The 27,829-nt window shown below is 39.8% G+C and overlaps 1 protein-coding gene across 9 annotated transcripts in view; it reads right to left on the bottom strand.

The window, feature by feature from the left end:
- The window catches only part of LOC140366986 (ELKS/Rab6-interacting/CAST family member 1-like), a 226,652-nt gene that overhangs the window by 120,078 nt on the left and 78,745 nt on the right, over nt 1-27,829 (bottom strand). For 3 of the 9 annotated variants that reach the window (XM_072453259.1, XM_072453252.1, XM_072453254.1), the window contains 5 exons: nt 25,940-26,080; nt 23,152-23,345; nt 21,070-21,153; nt 15,635-15,646; nt 2,051-2,186 (listed from right to left, as the gene is read on the bottom strand). In XM_072453259.1, coding sequence (XP_072309360.1) covers nt 2,051-2,186; nt 15,635-15,646; nt 21,070-21,153; nt 23,152-23,345; nt 25,940-26,080 — 567 coding nt within the window. The remainder of the gene's footprint in view (nt 1-2,050; nt 2,187-15,634; nt 15,647-21,069; nt 21,154-23,151; nt 23,346-25,939; nt 26,081-27,829) is intronic. The other 6 variants (XM_072453253.1, XM_072453260.1, XM_072453257.1 and 3 more) reach the window with 2 other exon arrangements.

Here is a 27,829-nt window from a genome sequence, read left to right as displayed (position 1 = left end):
GCTCATTCTCTCAAGTACACACATAAAGTTTGTAAACCAAATATCAATCAAGGCTAAAGAGCGCCATCACACAAACGCAGTAAACAGCGCATTCTCATCTGCCTCTAATTTAGAGAAGCCACTGAGGTATTTGATTACGGGAAAAGAGTGGAGGAGGAGGATGGACGGAGTGGAAGGCAAACAGAATGACAGAAAGGGCATTAGGGCACGATAAAGAAGCACAGGGAGGTCAAAAGTAAGGCTTATACTGGTCATCCCTCAACTCAACTCAGCTCAATATATCAATATACCCACATGCTATTACACATTGTTACATAGTACATTACATAGTACTTAATGTGGTATCAAAAGTAGTGTAAAACAAAGTCAGACCTATTATTTCTAAATCTCCGCAAACTTCAGCCTGTGGGCCTCTGTCTGCTGTCTCCATCTGTCATCTCTCTACACTTGACTTTCATCCATCTCTTTTTCCTGTCACCTCTCAGACCATATAAGGCAAACGTGCTCGCTCCTCCACTGTCAATCACTGTCGGGGTTCACCTCTCCTCTCCCGATTTCCCTGAGTGAGAGGCGCATGCTGGCTGACTTTGCCTCGGGCTGCTTCTGTCATAATTGTCACGTTACAGAAAGGGCTTGTAGTGATGGAGGAAAGATTGGTTTAAGGACACGAGCAGAAGGTAAAAAAGTTTAGTGGTATATAAATTAATTTTAAGTTAATTTAAAATTAATTTAAAGGGGAGATATAGTATTATGCTAAATCTACTCTTGACTAGGGCACAACTGATATTTTTGGGGGCTGATACCGATACCAATATAAAGATTCCCATCTTTATAAAGGTTAAAGATGGGAATCAAGATCTATTCTTAGCAATCCATAAGAATCATACGCCTCCTTCCTTAATACTACGCAACCTATGTTCCTCTTTACTTCCTCACTCACTACAAGCTACAAGTTTAAACTCTGGTGAAGCCTACGACCCATGTAGCACTTTGCAGAGTCCGTGTGGATATAATAGGTGCTTTTACGCACGACACTGGGTGGTGACCAGGGGCAGTGGAGGTAAGAGACCAACCAGGGAGCCTCCCCTGTTCCCAGAAAGAGACGACAGAAACCCCTACTGCCTCAGCATTAAGCCGCCCTGTTTGATCCCTGCTCGTACTTATCTGTTAACACAGATAAATAAGCAATTTGTGAAATGTGTTTACACCTTTCCCTCTGAAATTAAGTTTCAAATTCTGTTTTACATCATTTAAAATTCTTTACATTGAAGCTTTCATTTAATTGATAAAAAATAGATTAGCCTAAATCCAGGCTTATAAAAAATAGATACATAGGAAGAATAAGTAACTGAATCAATAAGTGGAATTGTCAATACATTGATAAAATCGTATCAATTCCCATCCTTGTTAGAAATGCTGTGGACAATAATTATATTTACATTGGCAGCCAGGAGGCAAACCATTATCACGTGTTTTTGGACTGTCCTGCTGCTCAGAAATATTGGACTGAGCATAACAAGGTTCTGCAAACTGTTTAACACTGGCATTCCACTGGACTTCAGAACAATGTATTTGGGCCTCAAAACTCCAGCCATGGACACAAAAAAGAGATCCCTTTGGAACAAATTTGACAAACCTTCTGCACTACATCTGTAATTTTAACTGTAAATTTTGGGTACATAATTTTTTTCCCTAAAGTAGATTTAAATTCATTTAATGCATGCCCTTTTTGATTTTATATATGCTGCTTCATCATCATGTTGCGCCGATTCACCAAAGCAATTTCCAATGCAGAGTACTTGCTGAGGGGTTTTAGCAGGGCGGAACGCCATTTTTAAGTACTTTCACCTCCATCCTCAAACCTCAGCCCAGCGAGAACACTGTCTGGGAATTTTCTTCAATGGCAATAAACCTTTTCTGATTCTGATTCTGAAGTGATCCTACAAAGCAACCAAAACCTGTTGAACATTCAATGCAAAGTAATAACATTTCAGGTAGCATAGCGCACACCAGAAATTCACGTAGGGCAAAAATATGTGTAGTTCTGAACCTTGAACTGCTGAGAGCTCTCGTTGAGGTTGTCCTCCCTCTTCTTGGCCTCCTCCATCAGCTGAGCATTACGGCTCTTCTCCAACTGCTCCTTTTGTTTCAGGTTGGCCACTTTCTTTGACTGGTCCTTCATCTGCCTGCAGTAAGAAAATACATCACAGAAATGTAGTTAAAATCAAAGACATTAAATACTGACAAGGTATGAACTAAACAATGTTTTTTACGCGTTTGAATGTCTTTAAATTGTTCCACAGTACAGCCACAAAGTAAAAGTTAGGGTCAGAATGATCTACGAATGATCTACGAATTAATGATCTAATTATAGAACATTTTATTCGCCTACAAAGCAGGAAGAGTTAGCTTTACGGTGAAGTTAAACTCCGCTATGGCCTTTGAAAGTTGTAAAAAGCATTTCAGAGTTCTAAAAGAAGAATCCCTCTACGTCGCCAAAACATAAAATTCCATCCAAAATTCAAGTAAATTTTTTGCGCAAGGATTACAATATGTACTTTGACCATTTATACTATTATTTTACAAAATAAAGGTGTTGTTAAAGTTTAACAACATAATGTTTTTAGCTGTCAAATAATAATTACTGTGTAAATTAGCCGAACTTTGTCCCGTTTACAGTATGGTTGCTAGGTAACTGTTATGGAACTATGCTGAGAATGGAATGCAGAAACCTCGATTACATACTACATATTATTAATTATTAAAAATGGTCAAACAAGGGTGGAAAAATATATACATATATAAATATATAAAATAATTATATTGACTATAATTTAGGGAAGTATTCCAGTTGTCTCTTTAACCTTAAGCCATGCATGCTGGTACAGCTGGCAGCCCGGTGTAAACGCTCTCTCTTCTTTCTCACACTTATTGTGCTTTATCTCCTATATTTTGTAAATATAGTTAGTATATTTTTTCTATTTTACTGTACGATAGGGACACGCGCTGGAATAGTTTTTTAATTCAACTGTTTTTGACTTTTTTTGGCTGGATTTGAGCGTTTTTCGTTGCGTTCGTTGTGTTGTTGTGACGTGAGCTAGCTCCGAGCGAGCCCACCAGCCCCCCCCCGCGCCCTCCGGCCGCGCTAAAGTACGGCGTGTCGTCGGTACACGTTTATATACACGTTTATATGAAAGAGGAACTTCACGAACGATCGGGACACGCACTGGAATCGCTTTAAATTAACTTGTTTTGACTTTATTCGGCTGGATTGAGTGTTTTCGTCGTGTCGTTGCGATGTGTTTTGGCTCTGAGTCCCCCGGCTCCGGCCCCGCCCCCGGCTCCGGCCCCGCCCCCCGGCCGGCGCCGTACCGCGTTTCCACAAAGGAAGAACTCATGAAACTGCGGAGAACAGTCGTCTTACCCGGAGATCGTCACGTTATCCCTTCGCAATACTGACCTAACCTAATACTGATATGCAATTCTGTCATATGTGCAATTACTGTGAAATTCATGTGCAATCTATGTGCTGTCGTGACACATATTCATGTGCAATTACTGTCGGGATCACATGCAATGGTATTTATTTATTTATTTGTCTATGGGAGTTTTTATTTATTTATAGAAGATCTTCTACTGAAAGTGTTTTTCAGACTTCCTATAAGTGATCTGTTCTTCTGTATCTACCTCTGTATTTACCTGCGTTGCACCAATGAAATTTCCCCATGTGGGACAATAAAGGAATATCTTATCTTATCTTATCTTATGACATTCTCCATCATTCCATGTAAACTCTTGAAGAACAGCCCACACAAGATGGAAAATGTCATGACCTTATCTTGGAATTAACAAAAGTAAACAACAACATATTTCTTCAACTCAAACCTTCTAAAACTTTACTGTATTTACTTTGAACAAACAGTAGTAGTAATTTTGAGATTGCACACAAAGCATAAATGATCTTTCTCTCAAGTTGTGCATTGGCTCTGATACTGTACATAAGCATTTTACCATCTTAAATACCTTTATAATATGTTTAACATATGGCTACAAAAGAATAACATAATTGTGTGGACCTAAATCCATCATGACCGTCAGTGACTTGCCGTTGCATACACCATCAGAGACCACAGATGAAGAAATTATGTGTACAAAAATCTATTAGACTAAATGTAAACAAAACTAGATATCATGAAAATGGGATTCCTAAAAAGATTACAGGGTTTCTGGAAGCAGCTCAAATTGTAATTTGGAGTGCAACGCTCAGTCATCTGAATGATCAAACAGCAGTTTGACTCAATCAAAAGATAGTGCCATGAATGTTTGAAATCGTGTGAATCATGACAAAGAAATGTTTAAAGATTGAAAAAAGTACTCACATATGTAGAGTGGGAGGATGTTAGAGACACTAACGCTCAAATAATGACTAGTGCATAGTGTTTAAATTTTAGGCGTGAAAACCCACTTAAAATAATTTGTTTTTATTGTCCATGAATTTGTGTGAATAGCCTATTCCTTCAGCTTGGTCCTGACTGAGGACGTTTTCACACCTGTTGGGCCCCTTAACTGTTTCGGTTGGGGACTAAAATTTGAACCCTGTTTGTATGTATGTAACAATGAATAATAAAAACATAAAATAAAATAATAATAATAATAGCTAAATAGTTGCATGAATCTAATTTCTGGTGCATTATTTCAGATTCATAATTTCTTGTAGTCTGGTGCAACTCATCGCTCAGTTTACTCAGTCAGTGTTAATTTCCCTGAGCAGCCCCTGCACTCGCAATCACATGAAGAAAACACTACAGGCTGTCTGTCAGGACGTCTCAACTGACGCTGTTACATTTATAAAAACATTTTTAAACATTTGTAAGAACCACTTTAGCATTGAGCATGCCGCAGTGTCGGATCCATAGCACATTTTGTTTCATTTGCTCTACTTCACTGTTTCTTATTGAATATGATGCCTATTTTTATACACTCCCAACCGTGCCTCGATCTGTCTGCATCAGTTTAAACTGTGACTTGCACAGTGGAGTTGCCTGGGCGCTATGGAGAGAGAGCAGCGACACAGTCTTATTCGTTTTAAAATGATAAAGAACTTAAGACAGAGTAGGCCTACAGTAGGCTCCCTGATGAACTGCAAAAGGAACACACGGCTGCTGCATAAATAGCCTACATCAGGGGTGCCCATTACATCGATCTCGATCTCAGAGGTAGTGGAGGTCAAAGTTTATTGTCTGGTGTAAGTGACAGTGGGGAATAAAGCAGCAGGACGAGGAGACAGGTAGTGCCTGAACATAATACAGTGCCTGTTCATGATGACGTTTTTATTATTCACAAAGCTGTTTGTTGTTGATGTGAGCTGAAGGCAAGCAACTCTCTTCAGTGTTACCATGGAGCTCGTCTCACTAAAGACTGATATAATAGAGGTACATGTGAGGTACTTAAGCTTTTATTGTGGCCAATATATTTAATTTTTTACTGAAATGAGAAGAAAGTTAATTCTTATAACACATTTTATTCTCCAAGAATTAGATTTTTGGACCTCCATTTAATAAAATATATTACTAGGCTGTTTAGCCTTATCATGTTTTTAATCAATAATAATAACTTGATGTACTGCGTGTTATGGGTGGGTCAGACGGTGTTATCCACACTGTGTCAGCAGGGGGCGCTGTCAGAGAGTTAGAGGAGGAGAAACACAACATTTTTGTCTTGATTACTGCTGTCCGGGTTATAAAGACGTAGCTCGAGGTAAGACTGCACAGCCTGCTAGACCATTATACTAGAATAAATCCATGAGGCGAGCCCATGTACACTAAATAGTCTTTAAACTAAAGCAGAACAGCAGTCTGCTTTTTGTAATGAATTTTGATCTGATTATATACAACAGGGATTATGGAGTCTTTTGGAGTATTCCTCCTGTTTTGTTTGCCACACTGTGGAAAAGTGCAAGTTCTACTGAATCAAATCCGGTTAGCAGACTTGATTTTGCTTTAAGCGCACCAAATGGTGTAGGTGTGAAAACCCTCTAAGATCCTGGCACAAGATCTGGAGATGAGTCCCTGGAGGCTGTACTGTGGGCGCTCACTGCTCCTGACAGGTCCCCAACCAGAGGGATTGGTCAAACTTTGTTACCCAAATTAATTTAATGAACTAGCGGTATTAAAAGATTATCCGTTATAGCCACTTATTTAGAAACACTTTTCCCAAATGACAGAAAAGTTAGTTAAGTGTCTGGAGCATTACATTTTACATCTTGTTTGGACCGATCTGGAGATAGCAGCTAGACCGTGAAAATTATATGAATATTTGGAAACATTTTATAAAATATCTTTTTACTCCCTGGTTGTGTATAACAGATCGTAAAAGATTGGAATGTTCCTATTGGACAATTTCCAGGAAACGCCTTAATTTGGCTCTCTCTCTTCATGCCACATTTCTCTTTTGTATGAGCGAGTGTGTGAACACAGATTTACTAAGTTTACAATTGACACAAAACTTGGTTTCAGTTAAAGTTTTTATTGGACACACATGTTTTGTCAAGTTTCAATGTAAAATTCATGTAAATAATTATCTATTTTCACAGATGTAGCAGACATATTTTCAAGGATGCCATTTTAAGGGCTTTCAGAGATAATACGTTGTTATTGTTCATTGCAACTTGGAATGTCACAATATAAATAAACAAATCTAAATTAGCGATTTTGTGATATTACAATTATTCTCAATGATCAACTAAAATAAAGTTTATATTGTTGCATTTTATAATTTATACTGTATTTTATCATTTAAAGCCAGGTTATGTAGATATACCGGTACCTTAATGAAAATATTAATTTAGAGACATTAGCAGACACATTGCACATTGAAGTCATAAGTTGCGTTCCCACTTGATCAGTTTAGTCCGGACTAAACTGATCAAACCGGCTCAGTTGGCGGCCATCTTTAGACCGGATCAATTGACTGTGCATTCCCACTCAGGAGCGAGACTGGGGCCGATTCCCGATACACTCCACCGCCTAATATAACGGACACTCATGTTACCAGCCTGGCTGGCCCCTTTAAGAGAGAGGGGGGCATTGTGGGTAGCCCGGAAGTGTGTTTTTGTTTTGTGGACGAGTGGAGCGGCTCTAATCCGGCAATTTCACTAGGAGGAACAAGTTGGAGCAAACTGATCCGGGACGGCCCCGGACTAAAACGCAAGTGGAAACGCAGCTATAGTTGATCGAACTAAATATAAAATTATGTTTGGTCAATTGATTTAACACAATGGAAGTTCATTCTTTAAAATAGGTGAGTGGCAGTGTGTTAAATCCATAGACTGTATATAGAAGTAGACAAAGGGTTGACGTACAAGCCAAATAAAGCCAGTTGCGGCTAGCAGTTTTAGCGGCTAATGTGGGGTTGAGTTCCATATTTGGAAATCCAAGTGCACGTTTCATGGCAACCACAAAGCCAATCAGGAGCGAGGTTGCTGAAGTTAGCAACAAGCCGTGCTGTCAATCAAACCTGTTACTAACGCGTGCTCCATAACATGATTTACAAAGACAAAAGCAAAATAAAATAAAAAACACCAGAATCATGTAGAGCAGGAGTGCCCATTACATCGACTGTGATCTACCAGTCAAACTCAGAGGCAGTGAGGGTCGATCCCATAGCTCTGTCTGTGTTTAGTTTATAGTCCGGCATTACAAGTGACAGTGTTACAGCAGCGCGGCTGGACCGAGAGCTACTATCAGCACGAGAACAGTTCTTATTTTTGCCGCGTTGTGGGCTCGCTGTAGCCGTAAGCGCGAGCGTGAAGGGTAAAGCGGAGCTGTGTAAGGCAGTTATGTAAAGGAGAAAGCAGAGCGAGTCAGGGCAAGGAGCAGGAGGAGTAGACAGGTAATGGCGCTTAAAGGTGCCATAACATGCTTTTTTTCACATTTCGTAGTCTATCCTAAGTGTATAATTGATAATAATAAGGGTTGTGCAACACCCTTAACATAATAGTTAAGAAATATCACCCAGACCTTGGACCCCCTCACCAACCCGGAAATGCAAACGGCTTGGTTTGATATTTGCCCCCACCCTTGCGAAGAGCGATCTGGCTCCCCCGCCCACCCGTGACGTAGTGTGTCCCCCACAGCTGTCTGCTCCGCGCGAGTGAGTGAGAAACAATAGAACTTCAGATCAACACTACTTTGAGACTAAATAAATCTGGTGTTTATTCTACAGCGTGCGCAGAACAGATATATCTATAGATGGAGGGATGATGACGCGTGCTTGCCCTTATGACGCGGTCTTGTAGACACCCCCGTCAGTTTGGAGATTCGAGGAAAGGAGATAGTCTGTAATATAGCTAAACACTGTGGGAATCAATCAAAAAAACACTCTGGGTACATGTATGAAGCACAAATAGCAATGTAAGAAGGTTAAAAGCTCTGAAAAGTCGATTTTGCATGTTATGGGACCTTTAAGCTCAACCTTAAATTTAGCTTAGTTGTGGCTAATAATTAAGTTATTTTATATTGCACATTTATATATAACATAATATTATTAGGCTATTAATAGTGAATGCCTATATTTTGTTTATATGGCCTGATTATGTTTAAAAATAATAAAAACCTGTTTAAAACTGACCATAAAAATATTATTAAATTATAATATAAATCTGTAGGTAGATCCTTGGGGTTTGCTAAATCAAAATTAGCTGACGAGTCAAAAAAGTGTGGGCCCCTGTTATATAGAGCATCAGCCAATCACATACTATTCCTAAAAACACACCCTCTCTCCCTTCCACTCTCCTTTCCCTCCATCATTTAACTTTGTTAGCTAGAACTCTACTCTCTCCAAGCCCCAACCTTTCCATCTCCTCTTCATCAAGACAAACGACGTCTCAAACGTTTCCCTTCAAGAACCGACTCATTAAAATAAAAACACCATCAGGATTAGATCAAGACTAAACCAGGACAAAATTAGGTCAAACAAGGACCAAATCATGTCTAACGTGGGTGTAAAAAGGTCAAGGACAAGCCTAAAACATAATGCAGGCACAATAAATGTGCACATCATTCTTCTTCATCACATTACTGACCTGTCTATCTGCCAAGGTCAAAACACCATATTCTTTCCATTAAATGCATACACACCAGGAGTGTGACTTTCAAATAAGAGCAGTGCAAAACCCCACATCTTTATAATGTTCAAAACTCACACTTTTCCAAAGGCAACATTTTTCTTTCCTTTGCCTAAAATACTTTCATTCAACTATGGACAATTTCTCCTCTCTCTTCCTCTCACTCTTGGGCCCATCTCCGGTGGTTCCCTTTTGGTCTTTAAATCACAGTTTGCAACAGCAGCCATTGCATTTTCACATTATTTATCATGTGAAATGAAGTTTAGTCTCATTTATCATCACTTTGAAATACTGGTGTAAGAGTAAATTAAAAGTTTATAAAAGGGCGGGAAAGGTACCACAAACATTTCCTTTCATTCAAAATGCAAATGCTAATTTAAAAGGTCACTATGTAACTTTTCAGGTGGAGATCCCCTTGACTCAACAGAGATGTTTTTGCCCTCTCTAGAATTTTCCACAGTATGGCATTATATCTAAAAAAAACAACCAAAACACTGAAACACAACTTATTTTTGTGAGAGTGCTGCCAATACTGGACCTGTAACACCTGCCTTCTCTCGCAATCTTCATGGAGACAAGCAGACCCTCCAACACTCAAATCATAAAGATGCTCCTAATCGGTAAGATAATGTATACTTTATTAATCCCTAGAGCAGTGTATCTCATACTGTATCTCATAAAGCCTGAGCAAACCTGAGTGACACTGCAGTGTTCATGGACTAATATTAATCATGCATGGTTTATTTAACTTGGAGAAAACAGCTCTTTCCCTGACATGGAAACTATTGATACATTTGATTCTTAATCAAAACAAACATCTAAGGATGTTAAAACAGAGTTTATAGGGGATTTCGTTCAGTCGTTGGCCTGTTGTCACGCTGCTCTTGTAATGCACTGTGGTCTATAATGACCCATCCAGGAATAAAAAACAACAAAACCACTGCATTAACGTAATCTGTTAGCTGATAATGGGCCGCTTTGTGCACCAAATAAAGGTTAAAGAAACATTGTAGAACGTGTAACATACCAATAACACATTCAATCAATTTGAAAATCCAAAAGTAAAGTGTTACTGAGCAAATATATACAGCTGTTTTCCATCTTTTGAGTTTGTGTATAAATATTCATGCTCAAACATAGAACCAAAGAGCTGGAGCAGATTCAGTCAGCAGCGATCATGTTTCCTTTTGCACCACCTGCACACAGAAGTCCTTTGACATTTACACACACGGGGTAAACCAAGGCTCGGACATTTGGGCAGATCGGCCACACTTTTGACGCACTAAAACCCCATAAACACTCTCTCTCCCTGTAAAGGACCACACGGACACTACATTGGTGCAGTGGAAATGTATTTATATTCAAACACAGCTGTGGATCTGGATAAAAACACCGTGACACAGGTCTTGACAGCTCATCCTCAAACACCAAATTAACCCCCGACCGACAAACAAACTCACGGCACTGCAGGAAACTTTCAGCAAAAACTTAAACATCTTGACACACCGACCGCTCCATTCAACCGAAAACATTTATACACATACACAATAGATATACACATTAACTAATCTCAAGTTGATTGGATAATTATCTATGCCCAGATATGTAATTCAAGTTGAAACATATCTGTTCTCATAGTGTAAAAAATGTATTGATACTTCTGCTTTTTTAGTGTTCACCTTCAGTCATCCCTTCACTTATTGACAGATGACAACAGTACAATGCCATACAATAAGCAGGTTTAAGCCTGTCCTCAAGCAATGAGAACCATCACTGAAACAACATGAGTGGATTGACAAGAGCTCCAACGCACAGCAACAGAACACATTTTGATTTAAACTAGTTTATTTAAATCAAACTAACCACATTGCTGTTACACAAAATGAAATCCTCAGCTACAAAATAGTGGTTATAAGGAAGGAGAAGGAGTTTTTCAAAATGTGCATCTTGATTTCTCTTTGGCGTGAGGCCTAGCTGCATGCTCACGCTGAGCTCTGGCATTGTAGTAACGAGATGAAACTGGCAAAGAGATGCCAATAACCAAAACTACTTACTCATTTGAGAAAGTTACTTGGGGAGTACTAGATTACATTGTTGCACAAAACTAATGTGTTACGTTTCTCCTTACTCTAAAAAAGTAATTTGAGTACTGTAACGCGTTACCAGCTAAGCTGTTGCACCCAACTCTGCAACTGACAACCTGTTGTGACAATTTAAACAAAAATTTCCCAAAATAATGGCGTTATCAGGAATTATTATTTGTCAAATCAGAACTATTGCATAATTTATTTGTATTTTGGCCTTGTTTACAGTATGGTTGCTAGGTAACAGTTGTGGAATTACCTCTACCAACCAGGAAGTACCATTAAAAACTTTACCAAAATTGGTAAACTGGCAAAATGTTTGGTAAAATCTTAAATATATTCATGCTTGATACATTTTAGTGAAATGTTATTCAGTTATTGTGCCATTGCTGAATGTTTATCTACTATTTATATTTAGCCTATCCTGGAAGAGTAGATTGTAGCTTGTCCATATCAACGGTAGTTTAACCATCTGAGGTTCCCAAAAACAGCCCTTGAATGAACCAAAAAAACCCTTTCCATGAAAGTTTGTAACCACACTCATTAGCATGTGGCTGATATAGAGGCAGCCACATTAAGGTGAAATTAATATTGCATTTGGATGCTTGCATAAATATTTGATCAGAAATGCTCAGGGCCTTGTGTGTTTACTGCTCATAGTTCACCCAACATTCACATCAAGGATTTCCTTTTCACCAAGTGGAATGCCGCTTCCTTTGAAAAGATTGAAATACTGGTATGGCTATTCAAGAAATAAGAAAACAAAATACCTCTAAAATAAAAATAAATAAATAAAAACAATTAAAGGATTACAAGAATCTTAATTTTGTGCAAACAAAAAAGGATTAAAAAAAAAACATGTCATGGTCGGATATTTTGTGGGTGGTTTTGTGAATGCAGAAAGCTACTTTACACTGCAGCTTGTTTTATTTTCATAATTAATCAGCTCTTAGTGAAGGCTTTTTAAATAGTTTATTATTAGGCTGACCAAACTAATATGTGTGTTTGCCGTAACCCGACCGACCCGGTGTGAAACTAGCCGACTGAAAAAAAATTATCAGCATTTTGTAGAAAAAACGTCCAAATATTTTATTTCTCAATTATTTTGCCGACTCAGCGACCGGTCTTTCCTTAACCGCAGTGTCGAATATTTTTATCACGCTGGTTAACCTATCTATCATCCCAAAGCACTGATAAAACACTGCGCACCACAGACCCTCAGAGGCAACCTTTGTTGTGATTTTGGGCCTTACAAAAATAAATTGAATTGAATTGAATGTGCATCTTCATATTCAGTAATCCACGTGCGTCTGTAATGAAACAGAATGCGCGTTGAGGAGGTTAATTTGCCTTTAACAAGTTCGTTAGCCTCCTTCAGCGCCACTGAACTGTCCATAATACATGCCAAGCTCTATCAGGGTGTCTTACGCAATGCATTCTGGGATTGAAACACGCCCAGCAGCGTTATCACAACAAACATGGCGGCGCCCGTGTCCCCCAAGTGTTCCCCCCGCTCGCCTTCGCTACCAAAATAAAGGATAGCGGCGTACAAAAGGTCGACTGAAATATCTTAAAATCGTGAGATTTAGTCTCCCGATCGGGTTGATAAAGACGCTTTCCATCATTGATTGTTGAAGCCTGACCCCTGGACTGTTGAAGCCTGACCCCTGGCGGTCACTCCAAGTCAAAAAATGCCAACATTTTGATATTTTTTTTGCCTTCAAAGTAAAAAAATAAATAATTTGCCTACCGTCCGACCCACTTGAAAAATGTTGGCTCGGGTTATAGCAAACAGACAATTTATTTGGGGTAGCCTTATCATTATTATTATTATTATTATTATTATTATTATTATTATCATTCACCTCAGTATTGAAATTGAGTTGAAATGTTAGTACTGTGCTGACACTCTTCTCTACACCAGTGCTTCTCAAACTTTATCTGGTGTGACCCCTTAGAGAGCCTAAAGCAATTTTATTGGTAAAAAAAAATATATATATATATAATATTTTTTACTATACAAACTTAAATTAACCAGAAATAACAGTAGCCTACTGTTTTAATTCCTTAAATGCATGTTTAGTACCAGTAAAATTGTCAGTGTCAGGAAATTCTCAAATTTTCACTCATTAGTTTGTGCAAGAAGCCATGACGCAACATAGAGCCCCAGAGCTCTGCAAAGGAGCCTCCCTGAGTGCTCTACTCCTTTCGGCTCCCTCCGTCTCTCCTCTTCGTCCTCTGTCTCCTCTCTCCTCCTCTCAGCTCCCCCTATCGCTTCTCTTTCTGCTCCCTCTCTCTCTCCTTTCAGCTCCCTCTGTCTCTCTTTTCCTCCTCTCAGCTCCCTGTCTCTCTCAAGTCCCTCCATCTATCCTCTCCTCCTCGCCCTCTCTCGCTCCTCTCTTCCTCTTAGCTCCCTGTCTCTCCTCTTTGTCCTCTATCTCTCCTCCCCTCCTCTCAGCTCCTTCTGTCTCTCATCCCCTTCTCTCAGCTCCCTTTTCCTCTCCTGCTGTCACTCCTCTCCCTCTGTACCTCTTCTCCTCCTCTACCGCTGTCTCTCCTCCTCTCATTTTCTCTCCTCTCCTCCTCTACCTCAGTCTCTCCTCTCCTCCTCGGAGCTCCTTCTGTCTCTCATATTCTTCTCTCAGCTCCCTCTTTCTCTCCTCTCCTCCTCTCCCTGTCTCTCCTCTCCGCACCTCTGTCTCTCCTCTCCTCCTCTCAGCTACTTCTTTCCCGGTGTCTCTTCTCTCCTCTTCTCCCCGTCTCTTCTCCTCTCCCTGTCTCTCCTCCTCCCTCTATCTCTCCACTCCCCCTCTCCCTCTGTCTCTCCTCTCCCCCTCTCCCTCTGTCTCTCCTCTCCTCATCTACCTCTCTCATCCTCTCCCTCTCCTCTTCTCCCACTGTCTCTCCACTCCCTGTCTCTCATCTTCTCCCTGTCTCTCTTCTCCTCCTCTACCTGTCTCTCCTCCCCTTCTATCTCTCCTCCTCTCTCTGTCTCTCCGTCTCACTCTGTCTCTCCTCTCGGTCAGTCAAGCCAGTTGCAACACCTCTATGGGGCTTGGTAACAAATATTGATTTATTACATTTATCCATGCCAGCAAAACTTCTGGGCTCCACATTTCAAGTTGACCAGAGCAGCAAAATGTATCGTTAGCCTAGTTTAAGTTTTTACGGTAACTTGAGAAAAGCACCAAGCTCAGAGTCTCACAAAGCAGCGTCACACACTCATGAATGTGTGCATCCAGGAACATTGTTATTCCCTTTAAAGCTGTTTGATGTGGCAAATAGGCAGTGGATTTAGAGTTCCAAAGCACCAGATCAAATGCAAAAACAAGTTTTCTTTTTACCCCTTTTGGGGATGGATCACAAACTAAAAACAGATGAGAAAACTAACATGGCACTACGGTGTAAAAAGCCATTAAAAAGCCATTATCTAAAAAAACTAAACTTTTTTTTGGGGATAAATGACAAATGTGCATGCACATGGTCTATAATTGAAACTATTAAAAATTATAAAGTGATCTTTCTGCTCTTTTCTGGTCAATTATATGGTCCATTCACATTTTGTGCAATACCTGAACTTCAGCCAAGACATTTAATAGCACATTTTAGCACATTCCTGATGCATTGTTAACATACTAATGCTCGCTCATCCTTTTTCTAGCATGTCACCTGCACATACGGCACTCCTTTTCCTTATTTCTATTATCATCTACAATTTGTTTTTGTCAATGTCACCCACCCCTAGGCATTAGAGGACTAAACTTTCTGAGAAAGCTCAGGTATGTAAGTAACTAGGTTTACATGCACACCAGGAAAACTGGATGACTGCCCGACTGCAATTTAAACCGATTTTTCATTTACCCAATTGGTTCTTTGAGCTGCTGTAGACTAGGACAAGACAAGAGTGGTCTGACCGGTTTTGGAGAATGGAGTTAAGTTGTTTCACCTGAATGATGGTCTTATTTATTAGTCATGAGCAATGAATAAATCTAAATAAGACATTTAACATTCAGTGAGAAGGTGTTTTTTGTAGACCTTGGCCAAGACAAGGCATACTTGTTTCCTAAAGGCCAAAAGCTATAGTGAGCAAATTGTAGCATAAATTGGGGCAAAGTCTAATTTTGGCCTGGTACACATGGTCTTCAATAACACATTTAAAATACGGTAATCCAATTTGAATGAATGAGGGAAAAGCAGTGAAGTCGGAACTGAAAAAGACCTGGAAAGCCCAAAGGAAGCACAACGTTTCCTCATCAAACAGCGAGCGAGTAGTGTAACAAAAGGAGAGGTGAATGAAAGTCAAGGTGGATCCTTCAAACAAAGACAGACACGACATGATGAGAATAATTAAAAAACAAGGGCGAGGCAAATAGAGGGAGATGGTTAAAGTATGTATGAATATATATCTAATGCATGCAGTACCAACCTTGAGGCAAGACTGCGTAGAGTGGCAGACGGCGTTGCATTGTGCAGATTAAAGAAAGATAGGGAAAAAAAGAGAAGAGAAAAGGTGAGATGGGAGACAATAGTGCAACGCCAGGTTAGGCAGCTGGATCAATCTTCAAAGAGTTCAAACAGAGTAGTTGGAAGACAAGTCGAGAAACTGAACGAGTATTTTGAACTAGACAGGCACTAGCGAGCAGACTGACAGCATGCAGAGAGGAAAATAGACAGTTAGCACACACAAACATAAAGGCTTTAATGGTTTGATTTTATGTATTATTCTGGATTAACTTTATGGTGCAATATGTATTTTTTGTTAGTCTCTATGATGTTATTGCTTGTAGAATGTTCCACAGTATGGCATTAAACGTATTCATCCAAAAACATGCCTTTTTACTGTACTGCTTGCCTCTCCACAGATCTGACAGCTGCTTGACTCCAGGTTTACCATCTCTATGGAGACAATCAGGTCTCCACTAAGACAGTTACATAAGTATGGCCCTGGCCCAGATCCTCCAGACCGGTGTGCTTATGAGTGCTTTGGAACAGTTCCATGCCTTGTGCATAGCTCTGGGTCCAGAGGCAGAGCTCTGCTACACGAGCAACTGACCTCACCCAAACATAATTCATGTTTTTTAATGATTGGTCTAAGCAATTCACAGAGAGAGGTTTAGTATTTCCAAGTTTGTGTCACTGAGACAGGGCTAAAGAGAGTAAACAGGAAACTAGTTCCAGTTCATCCTCAACTTTGTTTGCATTTATTTCACTTCTCTGCTCCCCTACACCATGCTTTAACCTATCTTTATGTAATGCATTGGGTTTGGATAATGTTAGATGCATTATGCACTGTCGAGGTAATATTTTTAGGCTTTAACACGAGTTGTCAAGTAACTGGAAATAGTTTGTGCTACCATGCGTTGGATTTATTTTGCTAAGTCTGTAACATATCTACATATCACTCAACATATAAACTAGCATCAGTGATTATTACATCTCTTATCAAACATCATCGCACCAAAAGAATTATGAGAGACAAAAGTGAGCCAGACCGCTTTAGATGCAGGATCTTAACGGGCTAGTTTTGTATCACTTAAAGTCTATATGACAGGTATTACTATTTTTCTAATTATGACTTAGTTTGGTGGGATAGCGCCTGTGTTAAATATTTATTATAGTTTTACTTCCTTTCATTTGCAGTTTGTGAAGAAATTCTGAAAAATAAGAGCTAAAAATACAGAAAGTGTTGCACTCTAAAATGGAATCCCTCTGTGATGTCATCAATGTGCGAAATGCCGTTGAAAACACAGAGACAATTTAAATATCTTTAAAATATATTTCTGACAGTTCAAACGATCACTCAACTAAATAAAGGTGCTATATGGTATTATTGTTATTATTATTGTATTGTCAAATCATAACTATTGATTTAAAAAACCTCTGGTTTTCCACTGGTCTTTCCAAATCCTTTATTTTGGCTTTCAGGGCAGATTTTCAGCTCCATTAGCCCCCGGTGTGAAGTCACTCGCTCTGCTCCAATGGCTGCCCTCCTTTTGGGAAATAAATATCTCCTCACCACGACAGCTGGATTTACACTGTATAGGAGAAGAGTAGTATGCTGATTTTTGTATTTGTTTAACCCACATCTGAAGTTTGGTTAGTGATGAATTGTAATTGAAAACCCCAAATGAAAATACTGTAGAAGTCCAGATCAGACCCAAGTCTTAAGGAGTAACAAAGATTACACAAGTTAAGTTTGAATTCTACCAAACTGAAGTCAGCAACTGATGAATTATTAACAATCCTCTATTTTTGCTGGGCGGACATTGAGGGCAACTCTGGAACTCCCCAAAATCATTAAGCACCATTAGGACTACAATCAGAATACTTAACACACAGACAAATACAAAGGATTCAGCGATTCAAACAGTGATAAAAGACATAATATCAGACTTATGCATCGTAGACTGAGGTTCTGAAAGGTTCGTTGAACAGGGGTATACATGTGAACTTATCTATTTAAAATATCTCTTCTCATTGTTTTGAGATTACTGTCTTACACACCATGTCGTAATTCAGACTAAAACAGATGCTAAAACCGGAACTAAACCAAATAACAGGACCAAACTAAGTCTCACTTCATAAATTGAAACCATCTACAAACATGTTCTGAACAGTTCATGTTTAAGGGTGTCTTTGGTGGTGCACTGTAAACGAAATTGCATTATTTGTTATAAGAAGGATATTTAACATTTTAACACCTCGTTAGTACTATATCATCAAATGGTGTCTTTCGATGTAGCTAAATTCAGACTATTTTTTACAACTTATATAACATAAAAATGTGTTTCTGCTTTCTGTCCAGCTCTTATAGTTTAAAACTGTGACTGGACATAGTTGATTCTGTTTAGCCAAACACAGAAGATGTTAGCTCCTTGGAAATGAAGGAGAGATATTCGGCAAATGGGTAAGGTCAGGAATTAAACAAACGGCACCACAGTGGAACCACACATGTGTAACGCTTTAGACCACTGCACCACTCTTTAGCACAATCAAACTAATTAAGTGCATTGCATTGTATTGTGACGCATTGCAAAGAGAAGAAACATTGATTATCGACTTATATAGTACTTCAAGTTGCACTAACTTTTCTGCCGAGTTGTCCGCCACCTACTTGTTTCTATGGAGATGTTTTTGTTTTGCCTGGAATGTTCCACAGTATGGCATTAAAGCCATGTTTCCACTGGTTCACTTTGGAGCGGATTGGAAAGTGCCTGCACAGTACCGGCTAATTTAAGGGATCCAAAGTGGACCCTGAGAAGTAAAGAAATGTCCCAGAGCGTTCTAAAGTGAACCTGGTGGCTTTATTTACATGCCTTACATACCTCTAGTTAAGAGATAAGAGGTCCAAAGTTAAAAGTCAGATCTGTGGAGCGGAAAGTAAATGATGAATTAAAGCCGCGCGAGCGGCAATGATGGCTCTCGCCACCCGCGCAACCGCCTTCCCGCGCGACCGCCTTCCCGCGCGACCGCCTTCCCACGTGACCGCCTTCGCGCCCGTCCATATTTTCTGCTGCGTTTTGGGCAGACCTGAGAGAACAATGACTCCTCGCATTCCATGGAATGAATTCCATTCCATGAAAATGCCTGTAGTTGAATAAATATAAGCTAGAAAAGTGAATCCTATTCTGTGGAACATTACGGGCAAAGCAATGACATATACATTGAGACAAGTCATTGGCAGACCCTCCTCCACAGAAAAAAGTAACAAGACTATTTCTAAATGTTGCCAGATTTTTGTCATTATACCCCAACAGACAGCAGGCAGGTATCGCAAGCAGACAAGAGCAGACTAGACACAATTAGTATTACATATATTTTAGACAAACAGAAAGAGAGAGGTTAGAGAAATAGTTTGTGTAAGTACAGAGTTATTGTGGCAAAATAAAAACAACCCAGACTCCTATGAAAAAAATTTAAAGTCAGTGTCAGGCATCATCCTCAGACAGGCTGAAAGTAAAAAAGTGAGAGGTGAAAACACAGCAGTTAAATGAATGAAAGAGTTGCATCATTGATAGAAAGAGGAGCTCAAAGACTGTACTGACTGTGGAGCCAGAGCTTGCCCTATTTTTGTCAACTTTAAAAGTACGTTTGCCTGTAACAAAAGAGGCAGAAGTGCAAATATCCACATTTAGGTGAAACTACAGCTTGCTCCTGTTACTGCAAACCAATGCTGCAACCCATCAGCAGTGTTTAGCGTTAGGGCTGCACAAAGACACATGCAATTTGCAGTTGCATATTTTGGATATTGTGATAATAACAATATTTGTGTTATCTTTAAAGGTTCACTGTAGAAATGTTTTGGTGGAGGGTTCGTCCCATGCTTGTCACAGATGTTAATGAATGTTTCTCAAGTTAGACCATAGGTGTCAAACTCTGGCCTGCGGGCCAAATCTGGCCCGGCAGACGTTTTTAATCTGGCCCGCCGAACATTTAAAATTTATATTTAAAAAAAAATTACAAATAAAACATTTTTTTTTTTTTTTAAATCGATTCATAGAACCGTAGTTACATCCGTAACCGTTTTTATAGCTAAAACTACGCGTCCCACAATGCCGCCGGTGGCCGCCCCTCCCCCACGGGGCTCTGCTGCACTGCTGTGTGAGCTGCCGAGGGAGAAGTGCACTTTAAGCACTTTTGAGAAGTTTAGTGGTGTGTCAGTTCAGGTGTACAGATAACTACACAGACGTGGAAATGTTAGTTAGTACATTTAAAAGTTTTTAGATCTTGGTAAAGTTTGTTTTGTTATAAAGTCAAATGTGTATCTCTGTGTAGAACTGTAGATCAACTCTGAAGTTGTAATGCACATGAACTGAAGCACAGTATTGGTGAAATTACACTTTTCTAAATACATTTCAGTTTATGAGAACAAACATTTTGTAATTTAATTTATCAATCCAGTAATTGCTTCAAAACAGCGTAGGCTATATAAAGCTATTTATTTCATATATTTTTAATAGTTTTATGTTTTACGTTATGTTCGGCCCGCGACCCAGCCTGAGCGTCAAAATTCGGCCCGCGGCCCAAATGAGTTTGACACCCCTGAGTTAGACTATACAATGTAGTAAACATGTTTATATTTGAGATTTTAGCACAATTTTTTTTTTGCCTATTTTCAAACCATTTGTCAATTTTGGTGGCTTTTATTACTTTCTGGTTGGACATGAAAAGCAGATGTGACATAGGTAGAGATAATTTTACAACTGTTACAGAGCAACCATAATGTAAACAAGGGCCAAAATCCATATTGCACAACACACCTTTACAACTTTATTAAATGTTTAAACAGATCAAACAGTTGGTAAAATTATGAAAACAAAAATAATAACGGACGAGCATGGTTGACCCAAATTCGGTAAATGACTCAAATTGGGGAATTTCATCCGTTCTTGGTGATTGTTTGCAGAAATTCCACAACACACCCACCACCATGAAAAGTTACATAGTGCACCTTTAAATAATAGGTTCGTAAGGAAATACTTAAATACATTTAATAAGCAATAACAATGTTGAATAGTGTTAGATTTAAATATTTTTGATTGATTTAATTATCTTCAATGTTACATACTATATTTATTGGACAGTTGATTTTGCAAAAACAAACACATGATTTATTGTGTAGCCCTGGTGTTTATTAGTGAACATTCTCAGTTCTGTCCCATGTGGAAATGTCTGGAAGGTTTGAGAAATCTCCTTTATAATTACATTTTATATGCTCATATTATTCATATAATGAATAATAACACAATGATTTTTAAATTAGAATCCTACTACATCACATTTTCCACAAGGGAGCGCTCTCAAATCCCTCCGTCTGTCAAGCAAAGTGTGTTTTTTAAAACGCGTCCACTAGCCACTCACGTGCCGAGATAGTCCCACACCAGCCCCCCCATTGGCTGCTGAGATGAAGGGGGCGGTGTTTGATTCCTCTGGAGGTGTGGATTTCTTTTGAATGACCGAATTCAAAAGTAAGCATGTAAAAATCGCTCAACATATTCAAAGGTGTGGAAATTCAAGATTACATTTGAAAAAATAGAAAATTAATAAAACATTGTTTATTGGTTTTAGAAAAAGTGATGAAAAAAGAATAGGAAAAAGAGGTAGAAGAAGACAGAATGCTAAATGATTAGTGTTACTGTATATTGGAATTAACATTAAATACGTTTGCAAGTCTGGGTTTACTGTATAAATATAAGTATATATCTATTTAAGATTTATATGCAGAGGTGGAGGCAAAATCATTCTCAAAATTTGAATTCAAAATTAGAATAAAAAAAGTACATAGTAAGAAGAATTTACATTCTTATTCAATGAAATATAACAGAAAATGAATTGCACTTTGTCTTCCAAATACAAAACTGAAAATTTGAAAAAACTGGTGTTACCATGTCTTTTTGAGATTTTGGTGCAGGTAAACACCAAAAATCACATGTAATTGGAATATCAGATTATTCTTGTTATCTGATGTTGTTCTGCCCAAATGTGCCCAGAATACAGTCAAGATTCCAATACAAATCCCAAATGTTTAACAGCTTCTAAAACCGGATTCTGCTTCTCTGACCATTCCCGATGGGTCCCGAGTACAATTGGAATGATGCGTTTTTAGAACAATAGAAACCATTCCGATATAAGACCAAACAATAAGATTACTAAACAATATTTGACTCCAGGACAGTTCTTGTTCCGAGTCTCGTTGTATTTTACTTGATATTTACTTGTCTTATCTATACAATCACATTCCTTGTCAACTTCGAAACCTATTTACACACAAATTAAAGCATTATTCTTCTTCTACTGAGAGTGTTTTTCAAACTTCCTATAAGTGATCTGTTCTTTTCTTCTGTGTCTACCTCTGTATCTACCTGCGTTGCATCAATGAAATTTCCCCATGTGGGACAATAAAGGAATATCTTATCTTATCTTATCTTAAAAGCTCTCCTTTACTTATCCTCTCCTCTAACGTAGGGGCTCAGGTTCTGACGTAATTCGTCAGGAGCCTGAAGATGACGTTCAGATAGTTATACGTTCAGATAGATTGCTATCTGAAAGTATAACTTTATCTAGATATAATGGATATTTTAGTAGTAGCTTTGGGTTTGCAGTGATACGTTGCCTGGATCCAGTACAACTAAAAATATCGATACATCCAAAAAATAGGTGAATCGTTAACATGCCGCTACTCGCTGCTGCATTATAATCCCGGCCTCAGATACAAGCAGCAGAGCAGTGCCTTATGAAAGCTCTGGCTATGTCTTTGTCCAGAGAAAGCCTCTAATAAAGCCTCACTTATATTATTAGCACTGGAATATTATAATGCATAGGAACATTAAATTGTTGAGAGGAAAATTGTCATGTGAGAATACATCCACCTGAGGCTGGTCAGAGCACACTGTTCTCTGTGGGCGCCACTATAAATTGTGTCCCTGCTGATCTTGACAGAAAATTAGTTCTCCACAGACACAATACCGTTTACAAGCCGCTCAGAGAAATAATGCAGAGTTGACTTGTTGATGCACATGAGCATTTAACATTTTACTCAAATTAACCAACTTTATATCATATTTAACTGGCAAGACATTTTCCTCTCTGCGTGGGCCCACTGTTCTGTCATTCGGGACTTGATCCCAAAGCATTGGATTGAGTCCTGGGAAACCCACAGGAAATCGGATTGCAGGTCTCAAGTATATACTTAATTTAACATAATGTTTGACATGACAAGACATGATAGACAACACAGTTTTGTTTCAGTTAGCTTCAATGACCCAAGGACTGATGTTGACGTTACATGCAAGTTATCAATACTCAATGTATAATTTATTCTATATTATGTAAGTGTGATTCCATGAAACCCATCTCTGATTATGAGCTACATTATATACATTAGCGTTTCTGGTAATAATGACACCACATCTTTAAAAATCCTTTTCGTATCCGTGGTCTCACCTCTCTAGCTCATGGATCTTCTTCTCTTTGTCGTTCTTTTCGTTTTCCATCTCCCTCAGAATGTCCAGTAGCCTCTCCACCTCTGTCTGGGCTCTGGCTGCGTCGTCTTTGTACCGAGACACTTCCTGCTCCAGACTCGAGATGCGCTCACTCAGTTCAGTGTTGGCCTGGGTCTCTGCCGCTGCACTCTGAGCCTGACAAGAATATAAACACCTTTTGTAATAATAATAGGGCAATATGACAAAAAAACAGTTGTAGTCATTTGGACACGGTTTTAGAAAAATGAGAGGTTTCGACTCTCATCCAGTATTTATCCTACTGTAAGTGAGCTCTGCCCACCGGGCGGAGCTTCCTGATAATAGCCTGTACTGTTTATAGTTTCACCTGAAACAAACACCTTTGTTCCCTCATTACATATGAGTACCTGATTCGATTCTGAACAGGCTGATGCCGCTCAATGGCTTCAAAATACTGCTGTACACTACTGGTAAATTGAACCTTAAACCTCTATTCCTGTTTAAAGAGGGATTCTGTTTTTTAATGGCCTCCGTATCTCCTTTTTCAAACCATGAATCTTCAGCTCACTGTCTTCAAAAGAGTGGTTTGTGGCTTTAAGAAGAAGATGCACGGTACTCTGTAATCCTGAATTTGTCTGTGTCTGTGTTGATACAGCCTTTTGTGCAGTGGCTGTTCAGTCTCACCTACACATCTTTTCAACTTTCCTCACTGCATTGGATAGAATATGCTACATTGTACTATGTGTAGGCATCTTGTCCTTAGGATGAAACTGTTTTTGTCTTTAAGTGTTGCCCGGTTTAAATAAACAGGGATTATGTGCTGTCTAAAATCCTTTGTAGTTTTTCAGACAGTCCAGGCACATAAGGGATAGACTCCATTCCTTCTTGGTTCTGTTTTCCTTATATCCATTTTGTTTTGCTTTTTGGATCGCTTAACTTTGTTAAGAGCCCAAGCAGGGTAACCACAGGCTGAGAAAGCATTTTGGATAGGTTTTTCCTCCTTCTTCTTGCCTTCTGAGCTGGTGGGCACTTCTTGGGCTCTGTGTTGTAATGTCCTTATGTGTAGTAGATGGTTAGAGTCAAAAGGCAGGTACTTATCCATGTGTTGGTTTCCTATATACTTCTATCTGGAGTTCTCTGTCTTCTCCAATGATAGTGGAACAATCAAGAAAGGCTAAGCGGTTCTACATAGCATTTTCTCTTGTAAACCTGATATTTTTGTCCACAGCATTGATGTGTTTGGAGAACACTCTACCGAAGCACAATTTTTTTCCGATAGAATGTCAAGTGCAATATCTATTCAAGTCTCAGTCACAATCTGCTCTGAGGCATTCTGATAGAAGTATGCCGCTAATACCACGCAAATACATTTTTGTATTATTATTGACCCAGCAGTGGGTATAAAGTAATATATATATAAAGTCCAATTGAGTTGTTTTTTTTTCAGTAGGCAGTGCATTTAACACATTATTGTACTAAACTTTTTGTACAGGGGACTGGCGCAGGACTTTGTGGACTGGTGTCAGCGGAACCACCTCCTCATCAATGCGGGAAAGACAAAGGAGATGGTGGTGGACTTCCGCAGACGCCACTCCACTGCCCCCTTACCAGTGAACATCCAGGGACAGGATATTGAGAGAGTGGACTCATACAAGTACCTGGGTGTTCATCTGAACCACAAACTGGACTGGACTCACAACACAGACGCACTGTACAGGAAGAGCCAGAGTCGGCTCTACCCCCTGAGGAGACTCAGGTTTTTTGGAGTGACAGGGCAACTCCTGAAGACCTTCTTCGACTCTGTGGTTGCATCAGCCCTCCTGTACGGCGTGGCCTGCTGGAGCAGCAGCATCACAGAGAGGGAGAGGAAGAGGCTGGACAAAGTAATCAAGAAGTCCAAGTCCATCATAGGCTGTGCTCTGGAATCAGTGCAGGAGGTGGGGGACAGGAGGGTCCTGGCTAGATTCACATCTATGCTGGACCATGAGTCTCACCCTCTGCAGGACACTCTGTCTGCTCTGGAGAGCAGCTTCAGTGAGAGACTGATCCACCCTCGCTGTATGAAGGAGAGGTTTCGCAGGTCTTTCCCTCCTGCTGCTGTCAGACTTTATAACAAACACTGCTAGCCCTGAACACTTGCAATACTGACTTAACCATGTGCAATACCGTCATATTCATGTGCAATTACTGTCATACTCACAAGCAATTAAGGCCATATTCATGTGCATGTAACTGATGTAAATAAGAGTGTTTACTTGCCATTAGTATTAGTATTATTTAGTCTTATGCTAGCTATTTTTACTTTACTTTATTTTATTATTATTTACTTTATTTTATTATTATTTTATTTTATGTTTTATCTTTCTTTTTATTTTTTCCCCCTCCATTCCCTATTAAGATATGAGAGGAGTTTTGTTAATAAGATTTTTTGGTTTTGTTTATAAGAGTTCTTCTATTAAGAGTGTTTTTTAAACTTCCTATAAGTTATCTGTCCTTCTCCTCTGTATCTACCTGCGTTGCAACAATGAAACTTCTCCATGTGTGGACAATAAAGGAATATCTTATCTTATCTTATCTTAAACTTACTCTTTTCGTCGTTGCCATTTTAAAAGACTGTGACTCTTGGCTTGATTGATCTTGACAACACAACTTCATTACTCACTCACCCATATTTTTAACTCTCTTTCCCTTTTTCCATTGTCAACAATTTGAAGTACTTAATAAGTAATATTTTACTTGCACTGCGATAAAGTAGTGGCAGAGTAGTTAACCTTCTTGAGATGGTTTTCCATTTTCACACACTCCTCCTTCTTCTGCTCCCAGCTGATCTCCAGAGTCTTGAGGCGGCTGTCCCTCTTCACGGCGGCGGAGGCCATGGTGGCTGCCTTCTCCTTCAGATCCAACAGAGACGCCTGGGGAGAGACTTCAAGGATTAGTGGCAATGGTTCAAAAACTACGACTGCATTTACAAAAATTATGTGTGGAATGGTAATTACCATATCTTCCGGACTATAAGTCTTTTTCATAGTTTTGACCGGGGTGCGACTTATACTCCAGAGACTTCTATGTGATATTATTCGTTATTTGTTATATACACACTGGCAACCACATGTCACGTGTTGATTATTTTCACACTGACAACCGCAAGAGGGCGTTCTAGGCTCTAAGTGACGCACCTATGCATCATGCATATACTCGTCACACATGTGCTCATCACACATGTGCTTGTCACGTATGCGCTCGTCACACACGTGCACTGCCTGAGGGGAGTGGCTCAAATAGTCCATGTCCAGGGTGAGCAGGGTCGGCTGTGATGAGACGTACAGGTCCTGCAGAAATGGAAGTCCGCTGACGATCATCTTCCCAGGAGAGAGCACAATGCGCTGTAGTCTCTGTTTGTCCCTGGCTGTGGCTGCGGCGTACCACACGGTGATGGAGGAGGTGAGGATTGACTCAATGATGGTTGTGTAGGACTGCACCATCAGCTCCGCTAGCAGCTTGGCTTTCCTCAGCTGCCGCAGGAAGTACATCCTCTGCTGGGCCTTCTTGATGAGGGAGCTGATGGTGGGCTCCCACTTGAGGTCCTGGGTCATGGTGGTGCCGAGAAAGCGGAGGGAGTCCACGGTGGAGATGGGGGAGTCTGTGATGGTGAGGGGGGGCTGTGACTTTCCTGAAGACCACGATCATCTCCACTGTCTTCTCGCTGCGTTGAACTCCAGGTTGTTGCCGCTGCACCAGGACACCAGCCGGTCCACCTCCCTCCTGTAGACAGACTCATCCCTGTCCGAGATAAGCCCAATGAGGGTGGTGTCGTCTATAAACTTGATCAGTTTTATGGAGTCATGGCTGGAAGTGCAGCAGTTTTTATGTACAGGGAGAAGAGCAGGGGAGAGAGTACAAAGCCCTGTGGAGTTCCTGTGCTGATAGTCTGATAGTGTCTGAGACATTCTTCCCCAGCCACACGCACTTCCTCCTATCCGTCAGTGATCCACCTGCCGGTGGAGTCCGGAACGTTGAGCTGGGAGAGCTTGTCCTGGAGCAGAGCGGGGAGGATGGTGTTGATTGCAGAGCTGAAGTCCACAAACAGGATCCTGGCATAGGTTCCCGGGTAGTCCAGATGCTGCAAGATGAAGTTAAGTGCCAGGTTGATAGCCTCGTCCACAGGCCTGTTGGCTCTGTACGCAAACTGCAGGGGTTCTAGCAGGGGGGAGGTGAAGGACTTGAGGTGGGGGCTCAAATGATTTCATGACATTTACTTCTTCTACCTTCTTCACCCTTTCATTTACGCATTGCAACATTTGTGCTTAAGTTCATAAACCTACCGTAGCCTTTAAAAAACGGTAAATCTTGACATCCATCGTTGTCTGTTTAAGTTTTCTTAGGTCATTTTTATTCTTTTTTTATCTGATAGCTTATTGTTGTGACTTATTCATTGTTCATCGTTTTATTGATTTATGTTGCACCGAATCAACAAGACAAGTTCCTATGTTTGTGAATTTTGTTCATTGACAATGGCAATAAACCTTTTCTGATTCTGATTCTGATTCTGACTGTCCAGACACTGACTAAGCCAATCCCTTGTTTGGCTGACCTTTTCTCTGACCTCGCTCCTTTCTAACTTCCCATCTATAAAGCCTGTTTTTGGTGCTTTTTGGTCTTTA

The sequence above is a fragment of the Eucyclogobius newberryi genome, unplaced genomic scaffold (genome assembly GCF_026437365.1).
Source record: "Eucyclogobius newberryi isolate DKJ021-1_F unplaced genomic scaffold, fEucNew1.0.hap1 SCAF_2, whole genome shotgun sequence".
Taxonomy (NCBI): domain Eukaryota; kingdom Metazoa; phylum Chordata; class Actinopteri; order Gobiiformes; family Gobiidae; genus Eucyclogobius; species Eucyclogobius newberryi.
Note: the sequence above shows the minus strand (reverse complement) of the source record. Positions and strands in the feature narration are given on the sequence as shown.